Source organism: Dendrobates tinctorius, unplaced genomic scaffold (assembly GCF_039654945.1).
Source record: "Dendrobates tinctorius isolate UK_male_01 unplaced genomic scaffold, ASM3965494v1 ptg000003l, whole genome shotgun sequence".
Lineage (NCBI taxonomy): Eukaryota > Metazoa > Chordata > Amphibia > Anura > Dendrobatidae > Dendrobates > Dendrobates tinctorius.
In genome coordinates this window covers 99,709,015-99,730,586 of record NW_027361671.1, presented here as the reverse complement: position 1 = coordinate 99,730,586, position 21,572 = coordinate 99,709,015, and the positions used below count along the sequence as shown (strand labels likewise).

The following is a 21,572-nucleotide window of genomic DNA, read 5'->3' as shown; positions in this document are numbered from 1 at the left end:
ATTGTGACTGCAATATTAAAAAACCCATTTACTTGTATTATACAGTAAATTGCTGTGGATGTGAGGTGCAGAATCCTCACCATAAATCTAAGAAGTGTGAACTTGGCAAAAAATTACAACTGGGAATCGATATCCCTTGTTATCCAGATAAGTTGGTGCTTTCATTGATGGGACAAAACTATTAGACATTCATGGCATATCCAGGGACCATACCAAGAATCTCTGTTGCTAGAATCGTTAGGACAGCTTACAAAGTGCAATATAGTCTCGTAACATAAGTGTGATATCATTTTCAGCATATTTTGTGTTAAAATGTTCTAGCTGCGAGTTGACGAGGAGAGCAAGAGCAGTAATCTCGACTTTAGAATAATTCATGCAAAAGAAACTGAAGACAGCAGACCATTACGATTTCAATAAATATTTGTCTTTGTACACTGGAAACTTAAACTGTTTGCCAATATACTTTCTATGTCACAGTGCTCATAGTTTAAAAGATGTTTGCTAGAAACCTTCATTGTTTACTACTGGTAGTGGATATATTAAAGTTCTAGGCTGTGTGCACACGGTGCATTTTTGCACGCGGAATTGGGCCAAAAACGCTAGGGCATCCTTATGCCACCAAATTCAATGAGAGTTATGAAGTGCTGTGCACATGATCAGTAATTTTCCTTTGTATTTGCTATGCGTTTTATTCGGTAGGATGTCAATTCTTTGTGCAAATTTTTAGCATTTTTCACCTATTGACACCGATTGAAGTCAGGCAAATCCGCAGCAAAAATGCAGGTATAAAAAAGTGAAAGTTCTCACGCAGCGGTGGTGATCTTGTGTGACCTCTGTCAAGGCAGCTCACTGCTATACACTGCGGGAGCGATGACGCTGCTGTCAGTATCTCCCAATGTGAAGTATAGCGTGGCACTGCTGCAGGGTGCACAAGTAGGTTACCCAAACCAAGAAGTGATAATGAAAATAACTTGGCACTCAACTTCTAGTATTCATGAGATTGGAGAAGAATTTTATTTAGGCAGTCTGCAAAAACGTTTCGGCCAACAACCTGGCCTTCGTCAGTCCGACTGCTTAAGATAATTAGGTAAGGCGGTAGTGTAGTAAAGGATGTGTCAATTCCTGTTATATGTAAGAGTGTAGAAAGTAGTACAGCTGGCTTGTTATAGCAATGAGCACTTTCTTTTACATGGGTCTGTCAATACAGCAGGTCCTATTTAGGCGCTGGTGTGTAGGGATCCAGACATGGTTTCCACCACTAGTCACAGGAATTGACACATCCTTTACTACACTACCGCCTTACCTAATTATTTTAAGCAGTCGGACTGACGAAGGCCAGGTTGTTGGCCGAAACGTTTTTGCAGACTGCCTAAATAAAATTCTTCTCCAATCTCATGAATACTAGAAGTTGAGTGCCAAGTTATTTTCATTATCAGTATCTCCCAATGTGACTGTTCTACAAGTGAGATCACAGTGGGACACTCTGGATTACGTGGACTACAGCAGACAGGAGAGCATATGGTTGTTTATTATTTTTGGTTGTTTACAGGGGACATGAGCATTGGTGAGTATGGCAAATTTAGATTTAATAAAAGAGTCTGTGTCATTTTTTTCAAATAAAGGACTTTATTCTGGGTGTATTTTAATTACAAACATTTACTATGGGGTTAGAAAAGGGGGTGTCTTATAGATGCCTAGCCATTACTAACCGGAGCTTCATGTCAGCTGACAATACAAGGCTAACATGAACCCCAAATCTATCACCCCACTTGCCACCGTACCAGGGCAAGTGGGAAAAGCGAGGCTAAGCGCCAGATTTGGCGTATATTATTGATGCGCCATTTCTGGGGCGGCTGATGTTTTTAGTCTGAGATGGGGCAATATCCATGGCCCCTTCCTAGGCTATTAATATCAGTCTGCAGCAGACATAGCTTTACGCTATGTGCACACGTTGCGGATTGGGCTGCGGATTTTTCTGCATGGATTTGGCAAAATCCGCAGGTAAATCCACAGGTCAGAAGACCTGCGGTTTATCTGCAGATTAGCCTGCGGTTTAGCCCTGCGGTTTTACACCTCTACAATGTTGAAGGTGTGAAACCGCTGCGGATTCCGCACAAACAATTGACATGCTGCGGATTGTAATCTGCGGAAAAAATCCGCAGCAAGTGCACAGCGTTTTTTGTTTTTCATTGAATATAATGGTACTGTACAACGCAGCTAATTCTGCTGCGGATCCGCAGCAGAATCCGCAACGTGTGCACAGACCCTTATTGTTCCTTCAAAGGCTGGTAACAAAGTGTGTGTGTTTATTTAACTCTTTACTTACCGGTTTAATAGTGATGGTGTCTTGCTGACACCTCTTCATTACTAAACCTAGTTGACTGCTGCTGACACCAAACCCTAATCCCATCAGAATTAAAAAGAAGGAGTTGAACCAGGAAATTACATCATAAAACATTTTTACTTATTTTTTTTCAAATATTTTTATTTAGCTCAAATAAAACATTAATTGCTGTACAAAAACGCATGCAAAAAAAACTGCAGCAAAACGCATGTTTTTGCTGCCAAGAGATGCAGAAATTTCTGCACGCAAATACTCAACGTGCATACATACCATTACAGTGTAGTTATTAGAGATGTGTCTTCTGTCACCTCTATGAGCATTATATAATCATGGACACAGTACAGTAAGCAAAGATTGTGTAAGCCGTGAGGGAAAAAATAGTAGAAAAAAGCCTCTATAAAAATATTAATATTTCTTGCAGAAAGTACAATTTCAGCAATATACAAGTCTTTATGTAAGATGACCTCTAGATGAGTCAACAGCCTACATTACTGTTCCAATAACATATTATGGCATATGGACAACATAGATAGGTTCCATCTGCTCATTTGTTATAGATAAAACCAAGATCCATTCTACTTGCAGACTGTCTTCACATCGCTAATGTCAGTTCTGCACCTTATCAAGTAAAACCATCTTCTTCAATAAGCTTGGCTTAACCATGTGCTATTTGTATATCTGGTCACAATGTAGAGCTTTTTAGCAAAATAAACATTTTTAGCTCACAATACAGAACTTAACATATTTTGTAATTTTATAAAAACATTATTACCGTATACACGATGAATAAATTAATGTCTGCACACCCCTGTAAATATCAGGTTTTTGACTTGTAAAAAAAATAATAATTTCAGTGGTGGCCAGTGTGCACTGACTGCTACATAACATACAGTAAGCTTAAATATGATTGCTAATTCTGATCACAGCTACATCGCCAATTATAATAGTGTGCTAACACTTACACAACCACATAATTTTAGCTTTGTTAATTTTATTTTGAGTCTCAAAATTATTTCAGCTTGTTTGTCAATGGATTTGTACAGATTATTGGTGACATTAAGGGCTCGCTCACACTAGCGTATAACACGGCCCAGGGCTATGCAATGTTTTATTGGATAGCACTCGGCTCAGTGTTATTCTATGAGCCACTGTAGATCTCAGATTTTTTTTCTCATGCTGATTCGGCAATAGAAAACCATTGAGGGCATTTGATGATCGGATCATGTGTACCCATACAAGTCTACGGGTGTGTGTCAAATATCAGACTGCACTCGGATGCCATCTGAGTGCAGTCCGATTACTGCGGATACGGTTTTCTCATGCTAGAGAATTAGATCACACTGTCATTAGCATAATAAGCCCGATTATGTCGCATGAGAGAATCGACGGCTGTGAGTGAACCAGACCTAAAGGTGGAAAAAGTGCTGAAATAATTCTTGATATGATTTTTTTACATGAAACAAACCAGGGATTTTAACAGGGGTGAAAAGATTTCATACACACTGTTTATTAGAATTATTGCAAATACATCCTGGAGGAGAATGATGTATTATTCGATCAATAGCACGAACCCAGGAAATGATACTGGCATATGCTGATGTTTTTGGGCAATATGTCATTTATGTAGTTGCTTGTACCTTAGCATAGAAGTAACCACTTGTATCCATTTCACATTTCTGTATACCTGCAACAAAAGGAAAATATTACCAGCATTAGTTAGGGAAAAATACATACATAAATAGGTGCTGCGTGTCATAATACTGGAAACATGCAGTACAATGTAGTAGTGTAATATCTCATGGCACATCAATGCACTGTACGATACTTTTGAGTACAGTCGCTGAGGGGCAAAACATGATATCTGTACAATTGCCATGTGGAGATTAAGGTGCAGGGCTCATCTGAAGTTCCTCCGCTTGTAGGCATATCTTACTATTATACTGTATTTAGGACCTCACCCAGGAACTGTTGTCTTTTAGTTATACATTTAAGACTTTAGACTTGGCTAACAGGTGCAGAGTTTTTGTCAATGTTGGGTCTTTACATCTAGTCCTTCAGCGAAAGGTGATTTCCACTTCTACAAAAGTGGACCCCAATTGTGTCATGCCATGTAAATTTTTCCTGCTGCTCAGTGATTGGCTGCAGCAGTGATGTTGCATTGACAGCTCACATCATCGCTGCAGCCAATCATTGAACTCCACAGTTCTGATTGTGAAGGCAGGATTGGCTGCTGTGGTGATATGAGATGTTGATGTGACATCCCTGCTGAAGCCAAAGTACAGAAACTGGAGCAACCGTGGAGAGAGAGGGTGAGAACCATCTGATTTTGCTATTTTACATTACAGCAGACTTTGGGGTTCACTTTCCTAAAAGTGGAAAAACCCCTTTAAGCTATTGATATACACCCTGAAACAAATGCTCACTTAATCCAAGGAACAAGGAAAATTTGGAACATCATTGAAAATTGTCATCATTGCAACAAGAGGTGAAGCACCTACTCAAAGCAGGAAAGATACTGAGGCATTACAGGGAACCTGATGCACATACGGTATATACATCACACCTGCATTCTTCTATACTGATACTATACTAATGTGAAGTCCTACAACATGAAAAACATAATCTATGCCGTTTGTTGAATACACAAGCGTACAAACAGTAACTTTAGATTGTGCTGCTCAAAAACTAAAGGTGATATGTAACAAGAAGACGACTGCAACTTGACACCATTCTTGTCTATGGCCTCTCATGTGGGATCCTGAAGACAGATCCTAATGACCACCACTGGTTAAACAAAAGAATGGTGATGCCATAACCCTCAATATACATTGATGATCCTCGAAAGTGAAGATGAGCAGACCCATGAAAGTTCAAATTCTGGTACCCGACCGAACTTTAGCCCAAAGTTCAGTTTGGAAACCAGAACTGTGCCCGAACTTGAACCTGAACCCCAACCCTATTGGAAACAATGGGGACTCTAATTTTGGAGCTGGAAAATATCTCTTCCTCTCAGCATTTTCCCTCTCTCTCTCCCTATCCATCTCACACTCCCCATCTCTTTCTCTCTCTTCCCGAACTGTAAATGGACTTCCAGGAGAAGTCCGTGTTCGGAGTTCAGCACAAGACACTAGGCATCTGGTACGAACCCTGAACTTTACAGTTCGGGTTTGCTCATATCTACTCGAAAGTTCTGACATTGTGTGCTGCCAAAACAATGTACAGTATATGGTATACAGATTTTGTGGATACTCCGTGGGGATATCTATATGCTATATATCTCCACAATTGGCCAGATGATCTCTGTGAGAGGTTTGCTAGCTTGTCATGACATTGGGTGGCACGGTGGCTCAGTGGTTAGCCTTGCAGCGCTGGGTCCTGGGTTCAAATCCCACCAAGGACAACATATGCAAGGAGTCTGTATGTTCTCCCTGTGTTTGCGTGGGTTTCCTTCCAAAGACAGGGAACTTACATTGTGAGCCTCATTGGGGATAGTGCCAATAATATATGTAAAGCGCTGTGGAATTAATGGCGCTATATAAATGAGTAAAATAAATATTGAAATGAATTTTTTGGGAGAAATTGGTGGAAAGTGCCAGCAACACAGATCTTTATCCTTTAAAGGGAACGTTTCAGAAACTTTTATCCTTCCAAACCATCAACAAGAAATCGGATTTTGAAGCTCTGTCTGGAAGAGCATTACAGACGTGACAATGCACTTCTAGCGTCTCAGTCTCTGCTGTATTTCCTACCTGGCATCACTCTCCTCTGGCTGATTGAGAGGTCGAGGGGTCAACGGTGCTGCTAGGTAGGAAATATAGGGTGAGGCTGGGAAGCTAGAGGTGCATCATCACCCTCTAATGCACTTCCAAAAACTTCAAAATGCGATTTTGCCTCTGGAGCAGGGGTTTGGGGTCATAAGGGGATCAACTGGCTTATGTTTTAAAGGGCTACTCAATCCTAAGGCTGTGTGTCCACGATGCAATTTTTAAGCGTTTTTGCTGTGATTTTCGGCACGAAAACGCTGCGAAAATGTTTAAAAAACTCGTACAGAACGCATTCCATGCATTCCGCACATGCTATGCTAATGCTGCGTTTTTTTCCACAGCGGAATCGCATCGCGGAAAAAAACGCAGCATGCTCATTCTTTTTGCGGAATCGCAAAGAATTGCCGCGATTCCGCACCCATAGGAATGCATGAGAACCGCTTACTTCCCGCATGTGGCTATGCCCACCATGCGCAAAGTTAAGCATCTCATGTGCGGATGGTACCCACGGTGTGGAGGAGAGGAGACTGTCCTCCAGGCCCTGGGTACCATACCCCTGTAAAAAAAAGAATAAAAAAATCGGGGTATATTAACCTTCCGGCGTCCCGCGCTGCATTCCCGGCCTCAGCGTTCCCAGTAATGCCTTGCGGCAAGGTCCTGTGATGACGTAGTCTCGCGTTACTCTAGCGGTCTAGTGAGATCACTATAGCAACGTGAGACCAACGTCATCACAGGTCTCGCAAGGCATCGCTGGGAACGGGAGCGTCGCTGAGGTTGCGCGGGATGTCGGAAGGTAAATATACCCCGATTTTTTATTTTTTTATCATTTTTAACATTCTATCTTTTACTATTGATGCCGCATAGGCAGCCTCAATAGTAAAAAGCTGGTCACACTTGTCAAACACTATGTTTGACGAGTGTGACCAACCTGTCATTCACTTTCCAAGCGATGCTTCAAATCGCTTGGAAAGTGCTTGAATTCCGCACGCGAAAATCGCGGCAAAAACGCGAACATAATCGCGGTAAAATCGCGCTGAAAAAAACGTGCGTTTTCTGGGAAGGAGTCCGGTTTTCAGTGTCTGGTTTAAAAGGCTACGTGGGCACATAGCCTAATAATGGTTTGAAGAGGTAACAGTTAGTGACAGGTTCCCTTTCAAGGGTTTTTCTTCACTTCAGTCCACGTTCACACGTTTTTGGTCAGTATGTTACATCAGTATTTGCAAACCAAAACTAGGAGTGGGATAATCAGAGGAAAAGTATAATAGAAATACGTCACCACGTCTGTATTTTTCACCTACTCACTGATGTAAATTTCTGACCAAATATTGAATGTGTGAGTGTGGCCTCACTCACACTGCCGTATATTCTCTCATGCTAAAGAATCGTGACGATTCTACTAATAACACTCTGCCAGAGTTTGAGCCGAGTGTCACCTTAGTGTGATCCGATTCTCTCTCTTGAAAGAATCACAGACCAGGTACAACTAAGATGGAGAACTTAATTTCTCCATCTTCTCCATTCCCTGTGTCCGCGGATGACATTCGAGTACAGTCAGATGTTTCACACGCACCCATAGACCTTTATGGGTGCACATGATCCGAATATCGGAGCCACAGGCAGCATGCTGCAATTGTTTTCTCATGCCGAATTGGGAAACAACGGATAGAACTTGGCCATGTTATACGCCATTGTGCCACACTGATGATCTATCCTCTGGAAACGTCATCAATATCAGATCGTTTGGGGTCCGACACCCAAAACCCCCACCGATCAGCAATTTGCAGCATCAGCAGAGGCTGGAAGCAAACAGGGTATGGATCAGAACACCATCGGCTGCTGCAGGGTACTGACAATCAGCTCTGATTTCTTTAAGACATCAATATCAAAGTGGTAGAAAATCCCTTTATTCCAGTTAAGCAACTTGTAAATTAGTCACAGCACTACAGCAATTGCAGGAGAATGTGCACATTTATTCACCCCTAACACAGTGACATTTCAGCTCTCCAGAACTATTTTCAAGCTATTGCTCCTTACTCCATGCCCTTGATGTCTGTACACACAGATACCGGCTGGGGACTGGCTCTTACAGCTTTCTACTACTTTTTTCTTTTTATCAAAGATGGCTGGACTAATGTACAAAACAAGCACTTTTACTTCTTCAGTTGCCCCTATCTCCCAAAGCAGGGTTCTCACCACTTAGTAGTTGGATTATGCGTTACGCTATAATATATGATATCGGTTGTACATGTCCCCTATGGATTGTAAAGAGCTGTGGAATATGTTGGCGCTATAGAAATAAAGATTATTATTGCTAATAATATTATCGAGTAATGGAAAGGAATAAATTCAGTTGTAGCAACAGCCTTTGCTAAGTCAAACGGTAAGAACTTACTAACAGATGTAAACCAGACACAAATGAGTCATTTTTGCCACTTGGCCTCATACAAAAGTGTGGTTTCTATCCGGAGGGCAAAACCAGTTTTGTTGTTTCTCCAGAAAAGTCCCAAATATGTAGAAAACTCCAGTGTCGAGATTAGTTTTGGAGTCTGAATGCATGATCCATACCAGGAGAAGGATAATGTGCTGTAGTTTTGGGATTTTTTTCAAATTTATTTTACTCACTTATATAAACAGTGCTTTAGGCCGGGGTCACACTTGCGAGTGCAATGCGAGAAACTCGCCTCAATACCCGACACTGCCGCCAGCGGTTCGGACAGGAGCGTTCAGCTGCATAGAAAGACATGCAGCTGCACACTCCGCTCCCGAGTGCTGGTGGCAGTGCCGGGTATTGAGGCGAGAGTTTCTCGCATTGCACTCGCAAGTGTGACCCCGGCCTTACAGACATTATCTCATTACAGTTTCATACTATACTAGGGCTATGTTCACACCATACAGTGCTGTCTGCTTAGCACTTTGCTGGAGCTTCTGTCGTAATCCCCCCAAAAACAGGATTCTGATGGAAGCCCTGATAGGGCCTTTAGCTAATATGACGCCGATGGAGTTAATTTGGCCACTATCTGGCCTCCATTCTGGCAGTGTTCGTCTTTTTCAAAATTGTGGCAGACCAAGTTTTTACTCATGACTGACCATGATGAATACTGCTGTTAAAGAGACCACTCAGTCACAGAGACTCCGTCAGTGTCACAAGAGTGCATGGTTCCGTCATGACTGTGTTGGGATATCCTTCAGAATCCTGTTTTTCAGGGATTCCAAAAAAAAACCCTTGGCGCAGTGCTCTAATGCATGCGGGTGAACTTAGACTGTAATAGCTCTTGATCTATTGCCTTCAGTTTGATGACCCTTAAGGGTACTTTTTATACATCAAGCCTTGCATTTAATTGCCACCAAATTATGGCACAAGTGTGAATTTTTCTTTCTAACGTTACTCCCACGATGATTTTTTTTGATGCTGGGTATTTTTGCTGCACAAAATAACACAACATCTTACAGTTTCAGCAAAGTGGATGGGATTTCTAGAAATCTCTTGCCCCGTGTGCTTTTTTTGCAAAGTGTAAACTGACTTGCGTTGCGTGTTTGACATCTCCAACATATCAATTTCTATTGTGGGTATGCAGTGTTTTCTGTGCAGATTTTCCCCATTGACTTGCATTAGATGTGGAAAGTCCACATGTAAAAAGCACATATGCGTTTTTACTGCATTTCTACTGGAAATGCACTAAGGGTATGTGCACACGCAGTGAAATCTGCTGCGTTTCCGCAGTGGTTTTGGCTCTGCGGAAAAGCAGCAGATTCTGCTGCGTTGTACAGTACCTTTATTTCCAATAGAAAAAAGAAAACGCTGTGCACATGCTGCAGATTTTTCCGCGCGGTTTTGCTGCAGTTTACAGTCCGCAGCATGTCAATTGTTTGGTGCAGAAACGCTGCAGTTTTACACCTCATCCATTATGAGGTGTAAAACCGCAGTGCAAAACCGCAGATATCTGCGGATTTACCTGCGGTTTTATCTCCAAAATCCGCACACCCAAAAAAACTACGTGTGCACATAGCCTTAAGAAACACATGATCTGCACATGACTGTATCAATAAAGTTTTGCTATTGCCATATAAAAGGAAGTATCAAAAACAAAGCAGCTTTATTTAAAGCATGACATACCAAAAAGAGACAAAAAAACAAAGAATCAAAATGTGATAGAATTGAAGGTAAAAATGCACTCAAAAGCGCAATAAAAAGAGCAAATGACATAACTTAGCTGGTAGGGGCAGACATTCTGCAACATCAAATACTCATTGTGGGAAAAAAGTCTTAACTTTATGGTGGAATCACATGCATTTTTGAAGCCAAAGGTAGAAAAGGACCTATCAGGAAAGAGAAGTCCATGTCCTTCCTTTATGGCCAGGGTCAGATGTGCGAGAAACTCGCACGAGTCTCGCATCTCAATACCTGGCACTGTCACCAGCACTCGGACTGGAGCGCTCAGCTGCATAGAAATACATGCAGCCGCACACTCAGGTCCCTAGTGCCGGCGTCAGTGCCGGGTATTGAGACGCGAGACTCGTGCGAGTTTCTCACAAGTGTGACCCCGGCCTTAATGTGACACTAGTAACTTGTGAGATAACCCTGGAGTAAGTGATGGGCCGAATTTACTAAGATGTAACGTATGTTTCTGTATATAATACAGACCTACATACAAAGGACATCCGGGCTTCATTATCTAAATGGCACTCAAATCTGCCCAAAATGTATCACTTACTTTTTATATACAAATTTGGCATCATTTCTGCTACATTTCTGTTGATTTTATAGTGCCTTCCCTATGATTTTCTTGATACATAACCCAGATATGCAACTGTTGTAAAAGAAGGTAGAAGTATAAAAAAAAAAAATCTTCTGGGAATCGGGTTTACAAATAAAGTCAAAATTCCTTATACGGAGTATTGTTGCCTTGTTCTTATACTGAGGACAGATCGAGATAACTTCCAGGAAGGTTCACTTCAGAGTAACTTATACTAATAAATGACAGAAACCAACAAACTGCAATTTCCCAACATATTCCCATTATAGCATTCCCTCATATACAGGCAGGACGGGCCCGAGAAGAGAAGATGAATCAATCCTATTTCTTCTCTGCTTTATGGTGAAATATTTCTCATATCTATCTACATGTACCTATCTACGTCATACACATATGCATCTATGTCTATCATCCATATCTAACACAATTTACCTATTTATTTCATATAATTATCTATATTTTTATCTTTCTCTCATCTCTATAATATATATGATATATATCATCCATATCTCATCTCGGTGTAATAGCTGTCATTTCTATCTTTTACATATCTATACTATATCGATCTATTTATATCTCTCTATGTAATGTCTTTCTCATACCTATCTCATTTCTATTTATCTTTTTATCCATCTCTCTATGTGTCATATAATTATCCATTTATCTCCTTATCAGCCATATCTATGTAATAGCCGCCCTTGTTTTTTTTTCACATATCTATATATCTATTTTTCTCATTTCTATCTATAGATCTATATCATAATTATCTGTCTTTTTTCTTTCTGTCATCTCTCTGTGAATTTCTATCTATTCCTCCATCTATGACACCGGTTCATCACTTCGTCGCCGGTTCCTGTACACAGTGACCCTGCTCCTGATGAAACAGACGAGAATTTCTCTCCTTTGAGCCCCAGCACCAAGGATGTGACGCTTTATGAATCGGTCATAACTATTAAACCATACGACGAAGGAAGTGACAATCACGATAGTCGCGATACACACGATCTCCAGCGCTCTCAGGATGAACGATCCCTTCCCACAACATCCAACAATAGTGAAGTCGCGGCCGCGCTCCGTCCGATCCGTCACCTGCTCTGAGCAGCAGCTGCTGGGACGTGACGGCTGCCGGCGCCTACAGTATGGGGACTGCTCTGCTCCCGTCCCGTGAGGTAAGGAACAAGTGTCCACCGGCGCTCGGTGCAGGCTCGGTGCTTGTGTGTAATGTCGCATCTCTTACCTCGGCCAGTTCATCTGCTTCTGTAATATTCACCCACATAAAAATGTAGTCCACGTCTGCCCCCATGGAGGAAGGTGCCCGGCCTCTCTCGGTATACGGGTTACAAGTAAGTCAGGCAGTGAGGAGCTCGGAGGTGACTGCCGCTCTGCCCATCCCGGCACCGCCGCCGCACACAGCACGGGCAGCGGCTGCATATAACCGCGGTGGGCGTGGCCGACACTGAGGAGACTGAGGCGCGGAATCACTGAGGTGACCGAGGCAGGGGTCCTGCTGCCTGACTGACTGCACGGGTCACTGCAGACCCCAGTAATATAATGGGGAACCAGTAATCTCTCCCCATACACAGGGGGTCCTGCTGCCTGACTGACTGCACTGGTCACTGAAGACCCCAGTAATATAATGGGGAACCAGTAATCTCTCCCCATACACAGGGGGTCCTGCTGCCTGACTGACTGCACTGGTCACTGAAGACCCCAGTAATATAATGGGGAACCAGTAATCTCTCCCCATACACAGGGGGTCCTGCTGCCTGACTGACTGCACGGGTCACTGCAGACCCCAGTAATATAATGGGGAACCAGTAATCTCTCCCCATACACAGGGGGTCCTGCTGCCTGACTGACTGCACTGGTCACTGAAGACCCCAGTAATATAATGGGGAACCAGTAATCTCTCCCCATACACAGGGGGTCCTGCTGCCTGACTGACTGCACGGGTCACTGCAGACCCCAGTAATATAATGGGGAACCAGTAATCTCTCCCCATACACAGGGGGTCCTGCTGCCTGACTGACTGCACGGGTCACTGCAGACCCCAGTAATATAATGGGGAACCAGTAATCTCTCCCCATACACAGGGGGTCCTGCTGCCTGACTGACTGCACTGGTCACTGAAGACCCCAGTAATATAATGGGGAACCAGTAATCTCTCCCCATACACAGGGGGTCCTGCTGCCTGACTGACTGCACTGGTCACTGAAGACCCCAGTAATATAATGGGGAACCAGTAATCTCTCCCCATACACAGGGGGTCCTGCTGCCTGACTGACTGCACGGGTCACTGCAGACCCCAGTAATATAATGGGGAACCAGTAATCTCTCCCCATACACAGGGGGTCCTGCTGCCTGACTGACTGCACTGGTCACTGAAGACCCCAGTAATATAATGGGGAACCAGTAATCTCTCCCCATACACAGGGGGTCCTGCTGCCTGACTGACTGCACTGGTCACTGAAGACCCCAGTAATATAATGGGGAACCAGTAATCTCTCCCCATACACAGGGGGTCCTGCTGCCTGACTGACTGCACGGGTCACTGCAGACCCCAGTAATATAATGGGGAACCAGTAATCTCTCCCCATACACAGGGGGTCCTGCTGCCTGACTGACTGCACTGGTCACTGAAGACCCCAGTAATATAATGGGGAACCAGTAATCTCTCCCCATACACAGGGGGTCCTGCTGCCTGACTGACTGCACGGGTCACTGCAGACCCCAGTAATATAATGGGGAACCAGTAATCTCTCCCCATACACAGGGGGTCCTGCTGCCTGACTGACTGCACGGGTCACTGCAGACCCCAGTAATATAATGGGGAACCAGTAATCTCTCCCCATACACAGGGGGTCCTGCTGCCTGACTGACTGCACTGGTCACTGAAGACCCCAGTAATATAATGGGGAACCAGTAATCTCTCCCCATACACAGGGGGTCCTGCTGCCTGACTGACTGCACTGGTCACTGAAGACCCCAGTAATATAATGGGGAACCAGTAATCTCTCCCCATACACAGGGGGTCCTGCTGCCTGACTGACTGCACGGGTCATTGCAGACCCCAGTAATATAATGGGGAACCAGTAATCTCTCCCCATACACAGGGGGTCCTGCTGCCTGACTGACTGCACAGGTCACTGAAGACCCCAGTAATATAATGGGGAACCAGTAATCTCTCCCCATACACAGGGGGTCCTGCTGCCTGACTGACTGCACGGGTCACTGAAGACCCCAGTAATATAATGGGGAACCAGTAACTCTCCCCATACACAGGGGATCCTGCTGCCTGACTGACTGCACGGGTCACTGCAGACCCCAGTAATATAATGGGGAACCAGTAATCTCTCCCCATACATAGGGGGTCCTGCTGCCTGACTGACTGCACTGGTCACTGCAGACCCCAGTAATATAATGGGGAACCAGTAATCTCTCCCCATACACAGGGGGTCCTGCTGCCTGACTGACTGCACTGGTCACTGCAGACCCCAGTAATATAATGGGAAACCAGTAATCTCTCCCCATACACAGGGGGTCCTGCTGCCTGACTGACTGCACGGGTCACTGCAGACCCCAGTAATATAATGGGGAACCAGTAATCTCTCCCCATACACAGGGGGTCCTGCTGCCTGACTGACTGCACTGGTCACTGAAGACCCCAGTAATATAATGGGGAACCAGTAATCTCTCCCCATACACAGGGGGTCCTGCTGCCTGACTGACTGCACTGGTCACTGAAGACCCCAGTAATATAATGGGGAACCAGTAATCTCTCCCCATACACAGGGGGTCCTGCTGCCTGACTGACTGCACGGGTCATTGCAGACCCCAGTAATATAATGGGGAACCAGTAATCTCTCCCCATACACAGGGGGTCCTGCTGCCTGACTGACTGCACAGGTCACTGAAGACCCCAGTAATATAATGGGGAACCAGTAATCTCTCCCCATACACAGGGGGTCCTGCTGCCTGACTGACTGCACGGGTCACTGAAGACCCCAGTAATATAATGGGGAACCAGTAACTCTCCCCATACACAGGGGATCCTGCTGCCTGACTGACTGCACGGGTCACTGCAGACCCCAGTAATATAATGGGGAACCAGTAATCTCTCCCCATACATAGGGGGTCCTGCTGCCTGACTGACTGCACTGGTCACTGCAGACCCCAGTAATATAATGGGAAACCAGTAATCTCTCCCCATACACAGGGGGTCCTGCTGCCTGACTGACTGCACGGGTCACTGCAGACCCCAGTAATATAATGGGGAACCAGTAATCTCTCCCCATACACAGGGGGTCCTGCTGCCTGACTGACTGCACTGGTCACTGAAGACCCCAGTAATATAATGGGGAACCAGTAATCTCTCCCCATACACAGGGGGTCCTGCTGCCTGACTGACTGCACTGGTCACTGAAGACCCCAGTAATATAATGGGGAACCAGTAATCTCTCCCCATACACAGGGGGTCCTGCTGCCTGACTGACTGCACGGGTCATTGCAGACCCCAGTAATATAATGGGGAACCAGTAATCTCTCCCCATACACAGGGGGTCCTGCTGCCTGACTGACTGCACAGGTCACTGAAGACCCCAGTAATATAATGGGGAACCAGTAATCTCTCCCCATACACAGGGGGTCCTGCTGCCTGACTGACTGCACGGGTCACTGAAGACCCCAGTAATATAATGGGGAACCAGTAACTCTCCCCATACACAGGGGATCCTGCTGCCTGACTGACTGCACGGGTCACTGCAGACCCCAGTAATATAATGGGGAACCAGTAATCTCTCCCCATACATAGGGGGTCCTGCTGCCTGACTGACTGCACTGGTCACTGCAGACCCCAGTAATATAATGGGGAACCAGTAATCTCTCCCCATACACAGGGGGTCCTGCTGCCTGACTGACTGCACTGGTCACTGCAGACCCCAGTAATATAATGGGAAACCAGTAATCTCTCCCCATACACAGGGGGTCCTGCTGCCTGACTGACTGCACGGGTCACTGCAGACCCCAGTAATATAATGGGGAACCAGTAATCTCTCCCCATACACAGGGGGTCCTGCTGCCTGACTGACTGCACTGGTCACTGAAGACCCCAGTAATATAATGGGGAACCAGTAATCTCTCCCCATACACAGGGGGTCCTGCTGCCTGACTGACTGCACTGGTCACTGAAGACCCCAGTAATATAATGGGGAACCAGTAATCTCTCCCCATACACAGGGGGTCCTGCTGCCTGACTGACTGCACGGGTCATTGCAGACCCCAGTAATATAATGGGGAACCAGTAATCTCTCCCCATACACAGGGGGTCCTGCTGCCTGACTGACTGCACAGGTCACTGAAGACCCCAGTAATATAATGGGGAACCAGTAATCTCTCCCCATACACAGGGGGTCCTGCTGCCTGACTGACTGCACGGGTCACTGAAGACCCCAGTAATATAATGGGGAACCAGTAACTCTCCCCATACACAGGGGATCCTGCTGCCTGACTGACTGCACGGGTCACTGCAGACCCCAGTAATATAATGGGGAACCAGTAATCTCTCCCCATACATAGGGGGTCCTGCTGCCTGACTGACTGCACTGGTCACTGCAGACCCCAGTAATATAATGGGGAACCAGTAATCTCTCCCCATACACAGGGGGTCCTGCTGCCTGACTGACTACACTGGTCACTGCAGACCCCAGTAATATAATGGGAAACCAGTAATCTCTCCCCATACACAGGGGGTCCTGCTGCCTGACTGACTGCACGGGTCACTGCAGACCCCAGTAATATAATGGGGAACCAGTAATCTCTCCCCATACACAGGGGGTCCTGCTGCCTGACTGACTGCACAGGTCACTGCAGACCCCAGTAATATAATGGGGAACCAGTAATCTCTCCCCATACACAGGGGGTCCTGCTGCCTGACTGACTGCACGGGTCACTGAAGACCCCAGTAATATAATGGGGAACCAGTAATCTCTCCCCATACACAGGGGGTCCTGCTGCCTGACTGACTGCACGGGTCACTGAAGACCCCAGTAATATAATGGGGAACCAGTAACTCTCCCCATACACAGGGGGTCCTGCTGCCTGACTGACTGCACGGGTCACTGCAGACCCCAGTAATATAATGGGGAACCAGTAATCTCTCCCCATACACAGGGGGTCCTGCTGCCTGACTGACTGCACGGGTCACTGCAGACCCCAGTATTATAATGGGGAACCAGTAATCTCTCCCCATACACAGGGGGTCCTGCTGCCTGACTGACTGCATGGGTCACTGCAGACCCCAGTAATATAATGGGAAACCAGTAATCTCTCCCCATACACAGGGGGTCCTGCTGCCTGACTGACTGCACTGGTCACTGCAGACCCCAGTAATATAATGGGGAACCAGTAATCTCTCCCCATACACAGGGGGTCCTGCTGCCTGACTGACTGCACGGGTCACTGCAGACCCCAGTAATATAATGGGGAACCAGTAATCTCTCCCCATACACAGGGGGTCCTGCTGCCTGACTGACTGCACAGGTCACTGCAGACCCCAGTAATATAATGGGGAACCAGTAATCTCTCCCCATACACAGGGGGTCCTGCTGCCTGACTGACTGCACGGGTCACTGAAGACCCCAGTAATATAATGGGGAACCAGTAACTCTCCCCATACACAGGGGGTCCTGCTGCCTGACTGACTGCACTGGTCACTGCAGACCCCAGTAATATAATGGGGAACCAGTAATCTCTCCCCATACACAGGGGGTCCTGCTGCCTGACTGACTGCACGGGTCACTGCAGACCCCAGTATTATAATGGGGAACCAGTAATCTCTCCCCATACACAGGGGGTCCTGCTGCCTGACTGACTGCACTGGTCACTGCAGACCCCAGTAATATAATGGGGAACCAGTAATCTCTCCCCATACACAGGGGGTCCTGCTGCCTGACTGACTGCACGGGTCACTGAAGACCCCAGTAATATAATGGGGAACCAGTAATCTCTCCCCATACACAGGGGGTCCTGCTGCCTGACTGACTGCACGGGTCACTGAAGACCCCAGTAATATAATGGGGAACCAGTAACTCTCCCCATACACAGGGGGTCCTGCTGCCTGACTGACTGCACGGGTCACTGCAGACCCCAGTAATATAATGGGGAACCAGTAATCTCTCCCCATACACAGGGGGTCCTGCTGCCTGACTGACTGCACGGGTCACTGCAGACCCCAGTATTATAATGGGGAACCAGTAATCTCTCCCCATACACAGGGGGTCCTGCTGCCTGACTGACTGCACTGGTCACTGCAGACCCCAGTAATATAATGGGGAACCAGTAATCTCTCCCTATACACAGGGGGTCCTGCTGCCTGACTGACTGCACTGGTCACTGCAGACCCCAGTAATATAATGGGGAACCAGTAATCTCTCCCCATACACAGGGGGTCCTGCTGCCTGACTGACTGCACTGGTCACTGCAGACCCCAGTAATATAATGGGGAACCAGTAATCTCTCCCCATACACAGGGGGTCCTGCTGCCTGACTGACTGCACTGGTCACTGAAGACCCCAGTAATATAATGGGGAACCAGTAATCTCTCCCCATACACAGGGGGTCCTGCTGCCTGACTGACTGCACTGGTCACTGAAGACCCCAGTAATATAATGGGGAACCAGTAATCTCTCCCCATACACAGGGGGTCCTGCTGCCTGACTGACTGCACGGGTCACTGCAGACCCCAGTAATATAATGGGGAACCAGTAATCTCTCCCCATACACAGGGGGTCCTGCTGCCTGACTGACTGCACGGGTCACTGCAGACCCCAGTAATATAATGGGAAACCAGTAATCTCTCCCCATACACAGGGGGTCCTGCTGCCTGACTGACTGCACTGGTCACTGCAGACCCCAGTAATATAATGGGGAACCAGTAATCTCTCCCCATACACAGGGGGTCCTGCTGCCTGACTGACTGCACTGGTCACTGCAGACCCCAGTAATATAATGGGGAACCAGTAATCTCTCCCCATACACAGGGCCGGTTTAAGGCAAAGTGGGGCCCTAGGCAAAGTTTAAAATGGGGCCCCAAATGCTACTGTAACATATTGCACATCACACAGAAGCATTTCGGTTGTAGTTACATGCACTGAGTTCAGGCCGCTAAATGAGTGAGATCGACAATATTGAAGTCATTCAACGCTTGTTTCCCAGCCTCTTTCCCCCATCTGAGAGAGAATGATGGGGACAGAATCATCACTAATGGATCACCACACAGTATCATGTTATCAGCAGCACATCTACAGTTTACACCCCATAGTCCTCCATACAGTATAATACACTCCTCAGTCCTCCATATAGTATAATACACTACCCATAGTCCTCCATATATTAAAATACACTGCTCAGTCCTCCATATAGTATAATACACTCCTCATAGTCCTCCATATAGTTTAATGCACCGCCATAGTCATCCATGTAGTACAATTCACTTCCCATAGTATAATGCACCCCATAGTTATTCATATAATGTATTCCCCATAGTACTCGATACAGTATAACGCAGCCCACATATAGTATAATGCAGCCACCCCATAGAGCATAATGCAGCCCCGCCATACAATATAATGTAACCCCCCCATAGAATATAATGCAGCCCCCCAAAATAGTATAATGCAGCCCCTCCATAGAATATATGCAACCCCCTCGGAGTATAATGCAGCCCCTTATATAGTATAATGTAGCCCCTCCATAAAATACAATGTAGCCCTCCTCATATACAGTATAATGCAGCCCCTACAGAATATAATGTAGCCCCCTCATATTATAATGAAGCCCCCATACAATATAATGCAGCCCCCCATAGAATACAATGTAGCCTCCTCATATAGTATAATGTAGCCCCCTCAGAGTATGATGCAATCACCCCAATAGAATAAATATAATACAGCCCCCCATAGAATATAATGTAGCCCCCCATATTATATAACAGCCCCCCCCATAGAATATAATGAAAAATGTACCCCCCATGGTATATAACACAGCCGCATATTATATAGCCCAGCACCACATGGTATACAGCCCAGCATGGTATACAGCATGATATACAGCCCAGCATGGTATATAACATGATATACAGCCCAGCATGGTATATAGCCCAGCATGGTATACAGCCCAGCATGGTACACAGCCCAGCATGGTACACAGCGTGGTATATAGCCCAGCATGGTACACAGCGTGGTATATAGCCCAGCATGGTACACAGCGTGGTATAGAGCCCAGCATGGTACACAGCGTGGTATAGAGCCCAGCATGGTACACAGCGTGGTATAGAGCCCAGCATGGTACACAGCGTGGTATAGAGCCCAGCATGGTATATAGCGTGGTATAGAGCCCAGCATGGTATATAGCGTGGTATAGAGCCCAGCATGGTATATAGCGTGGTATACAGCCCAGCATGGTATATAGCGTGGTATAGAGCCAAGAATGGTATATAGCGTGGTATACAGCGTGGTATACAGCCCAGCATGGTATATAGCGTGGTATACAGCATAGTATACAGTCCAGCATGGTATATAGCGTGGTATAGAAACCGGCATGGTATATAGCGTGGTATAGAGCCCAGCATGGTACACAGCGTGGTATAGAGCCCAGCATGGTACACAGCGTGGTATACAGCCCAGCATGGTACACAGCGTGGTATAGAGCCCAGCATGGTATATAGCGTGGTATAGAGCCCAGCATGGTATATAGCGTGGTATACAGCCCAGCATGGTATATAGCGTGGTATAGAAACCGGCATGGTATATAGCCCAGCGTGGTATACAGCCCAGCTTGGTATATAGCCCCCCCCCCCCCCCCCCCGAGAGTGGCCCCACAGTCCAGTACTCACAGTGATTAAAAAAATCAAAACAAAAAAAAAAAAACACACACACTCTTTACCTCTTCTCCTCGCTCCCGCGCTGGTCCCAGCTCCTGGCTCAGCCTGCTCTGCCTGGCACACAGTGAGCGCGTGATGATATGACGTCATCGCGCACCCGCTGTCTTTAAGAGGCAGAGCGGGGAATGATGGGAGAGGGAGCGTCAGCTGATGCCCTCTCCTCCATCATTGCGGTGAACTATACCAGCGTCTATGATGCCGGTATAGTTCAATGCGGCGGCGGGAGTCGGCGCTGGGGGCAGGCGGGGCCCCCTGCCTCACAGGGGCCCGATAGCGGCTCCATGATATTCCGCTAGCTGGGGGCCCCTGGGGGAGCGGGGGCCCTAGGCACCTGCCTGGTCTGCCTGCCCCTAGCGCCGGCCCTGCCCATACACAGGGGGTCCTGCTGCCTGACTGACTGCACTGGTGACTGCAGACCCCAGTAATATAATGGGGAACCAGTAATCTCTCCCCATACACAGGGGGTCCTGCTGCCTGACTGACTGCACTGGTCACTGCAGACCCCAGTAATATAATGGGGAACCAGTAATCTCTCCCCATACACAGGGGGTCCTGCTGCCTGACTGACTGCACTGGTCACTGAAGACCCCAGTAATATAATGGGGAACCAGTAATCTCTCCCCATACACAGGGGGTCCTGCTGCCTGACTGACTGCACTGGTCACTGAAGACCCCAGTAATATAATGGGGAACCAGTAATCTCTCCCCATACACAGGGGGTCCTGCTGCCTGACTGACTGCACGGGTCACTGCAGACCCCAGTAATAATGGGG

General features: G+C 46.5%; 1 protein-coding gene across 2 annotated transcripts in view; it reads right to left on the bottom strand.

The window, feature by feature from the left end:
• TMEM116 (transmembrane protein 116) overlaps positions 1-20,890 on the bottom strand; it is a 74,703-nt gene extending 53,813 nt beyond the window's left edge. The window contains exons 1-2 of one of the 2 annotated variants that reach the window (XM_073563911.1): positions 20,802-20,890; positions 3,982-4,028 (exon numbers count right to left, since the gene is read on the bottom strand). In XM_073563911.1, the coding sequence (XP_073420012.1) occupies positions 3,982-3,989 (8 nt within the window). In that variant the 5' untranslated portion in view covers positions 3,990-4,028; positions 20,802-20,890. Of the gene's footprint in view, positions 1-3,981; positions 4,029-12,099; positions 12,282-20,801 lie in introns of those variants that run through there. The other variant, XM_073563847.1, reaches the window with a different exon arrangement.
• Between the last annotated feature and the right edge of the window lie 682 nt (positions 20,891-21,572).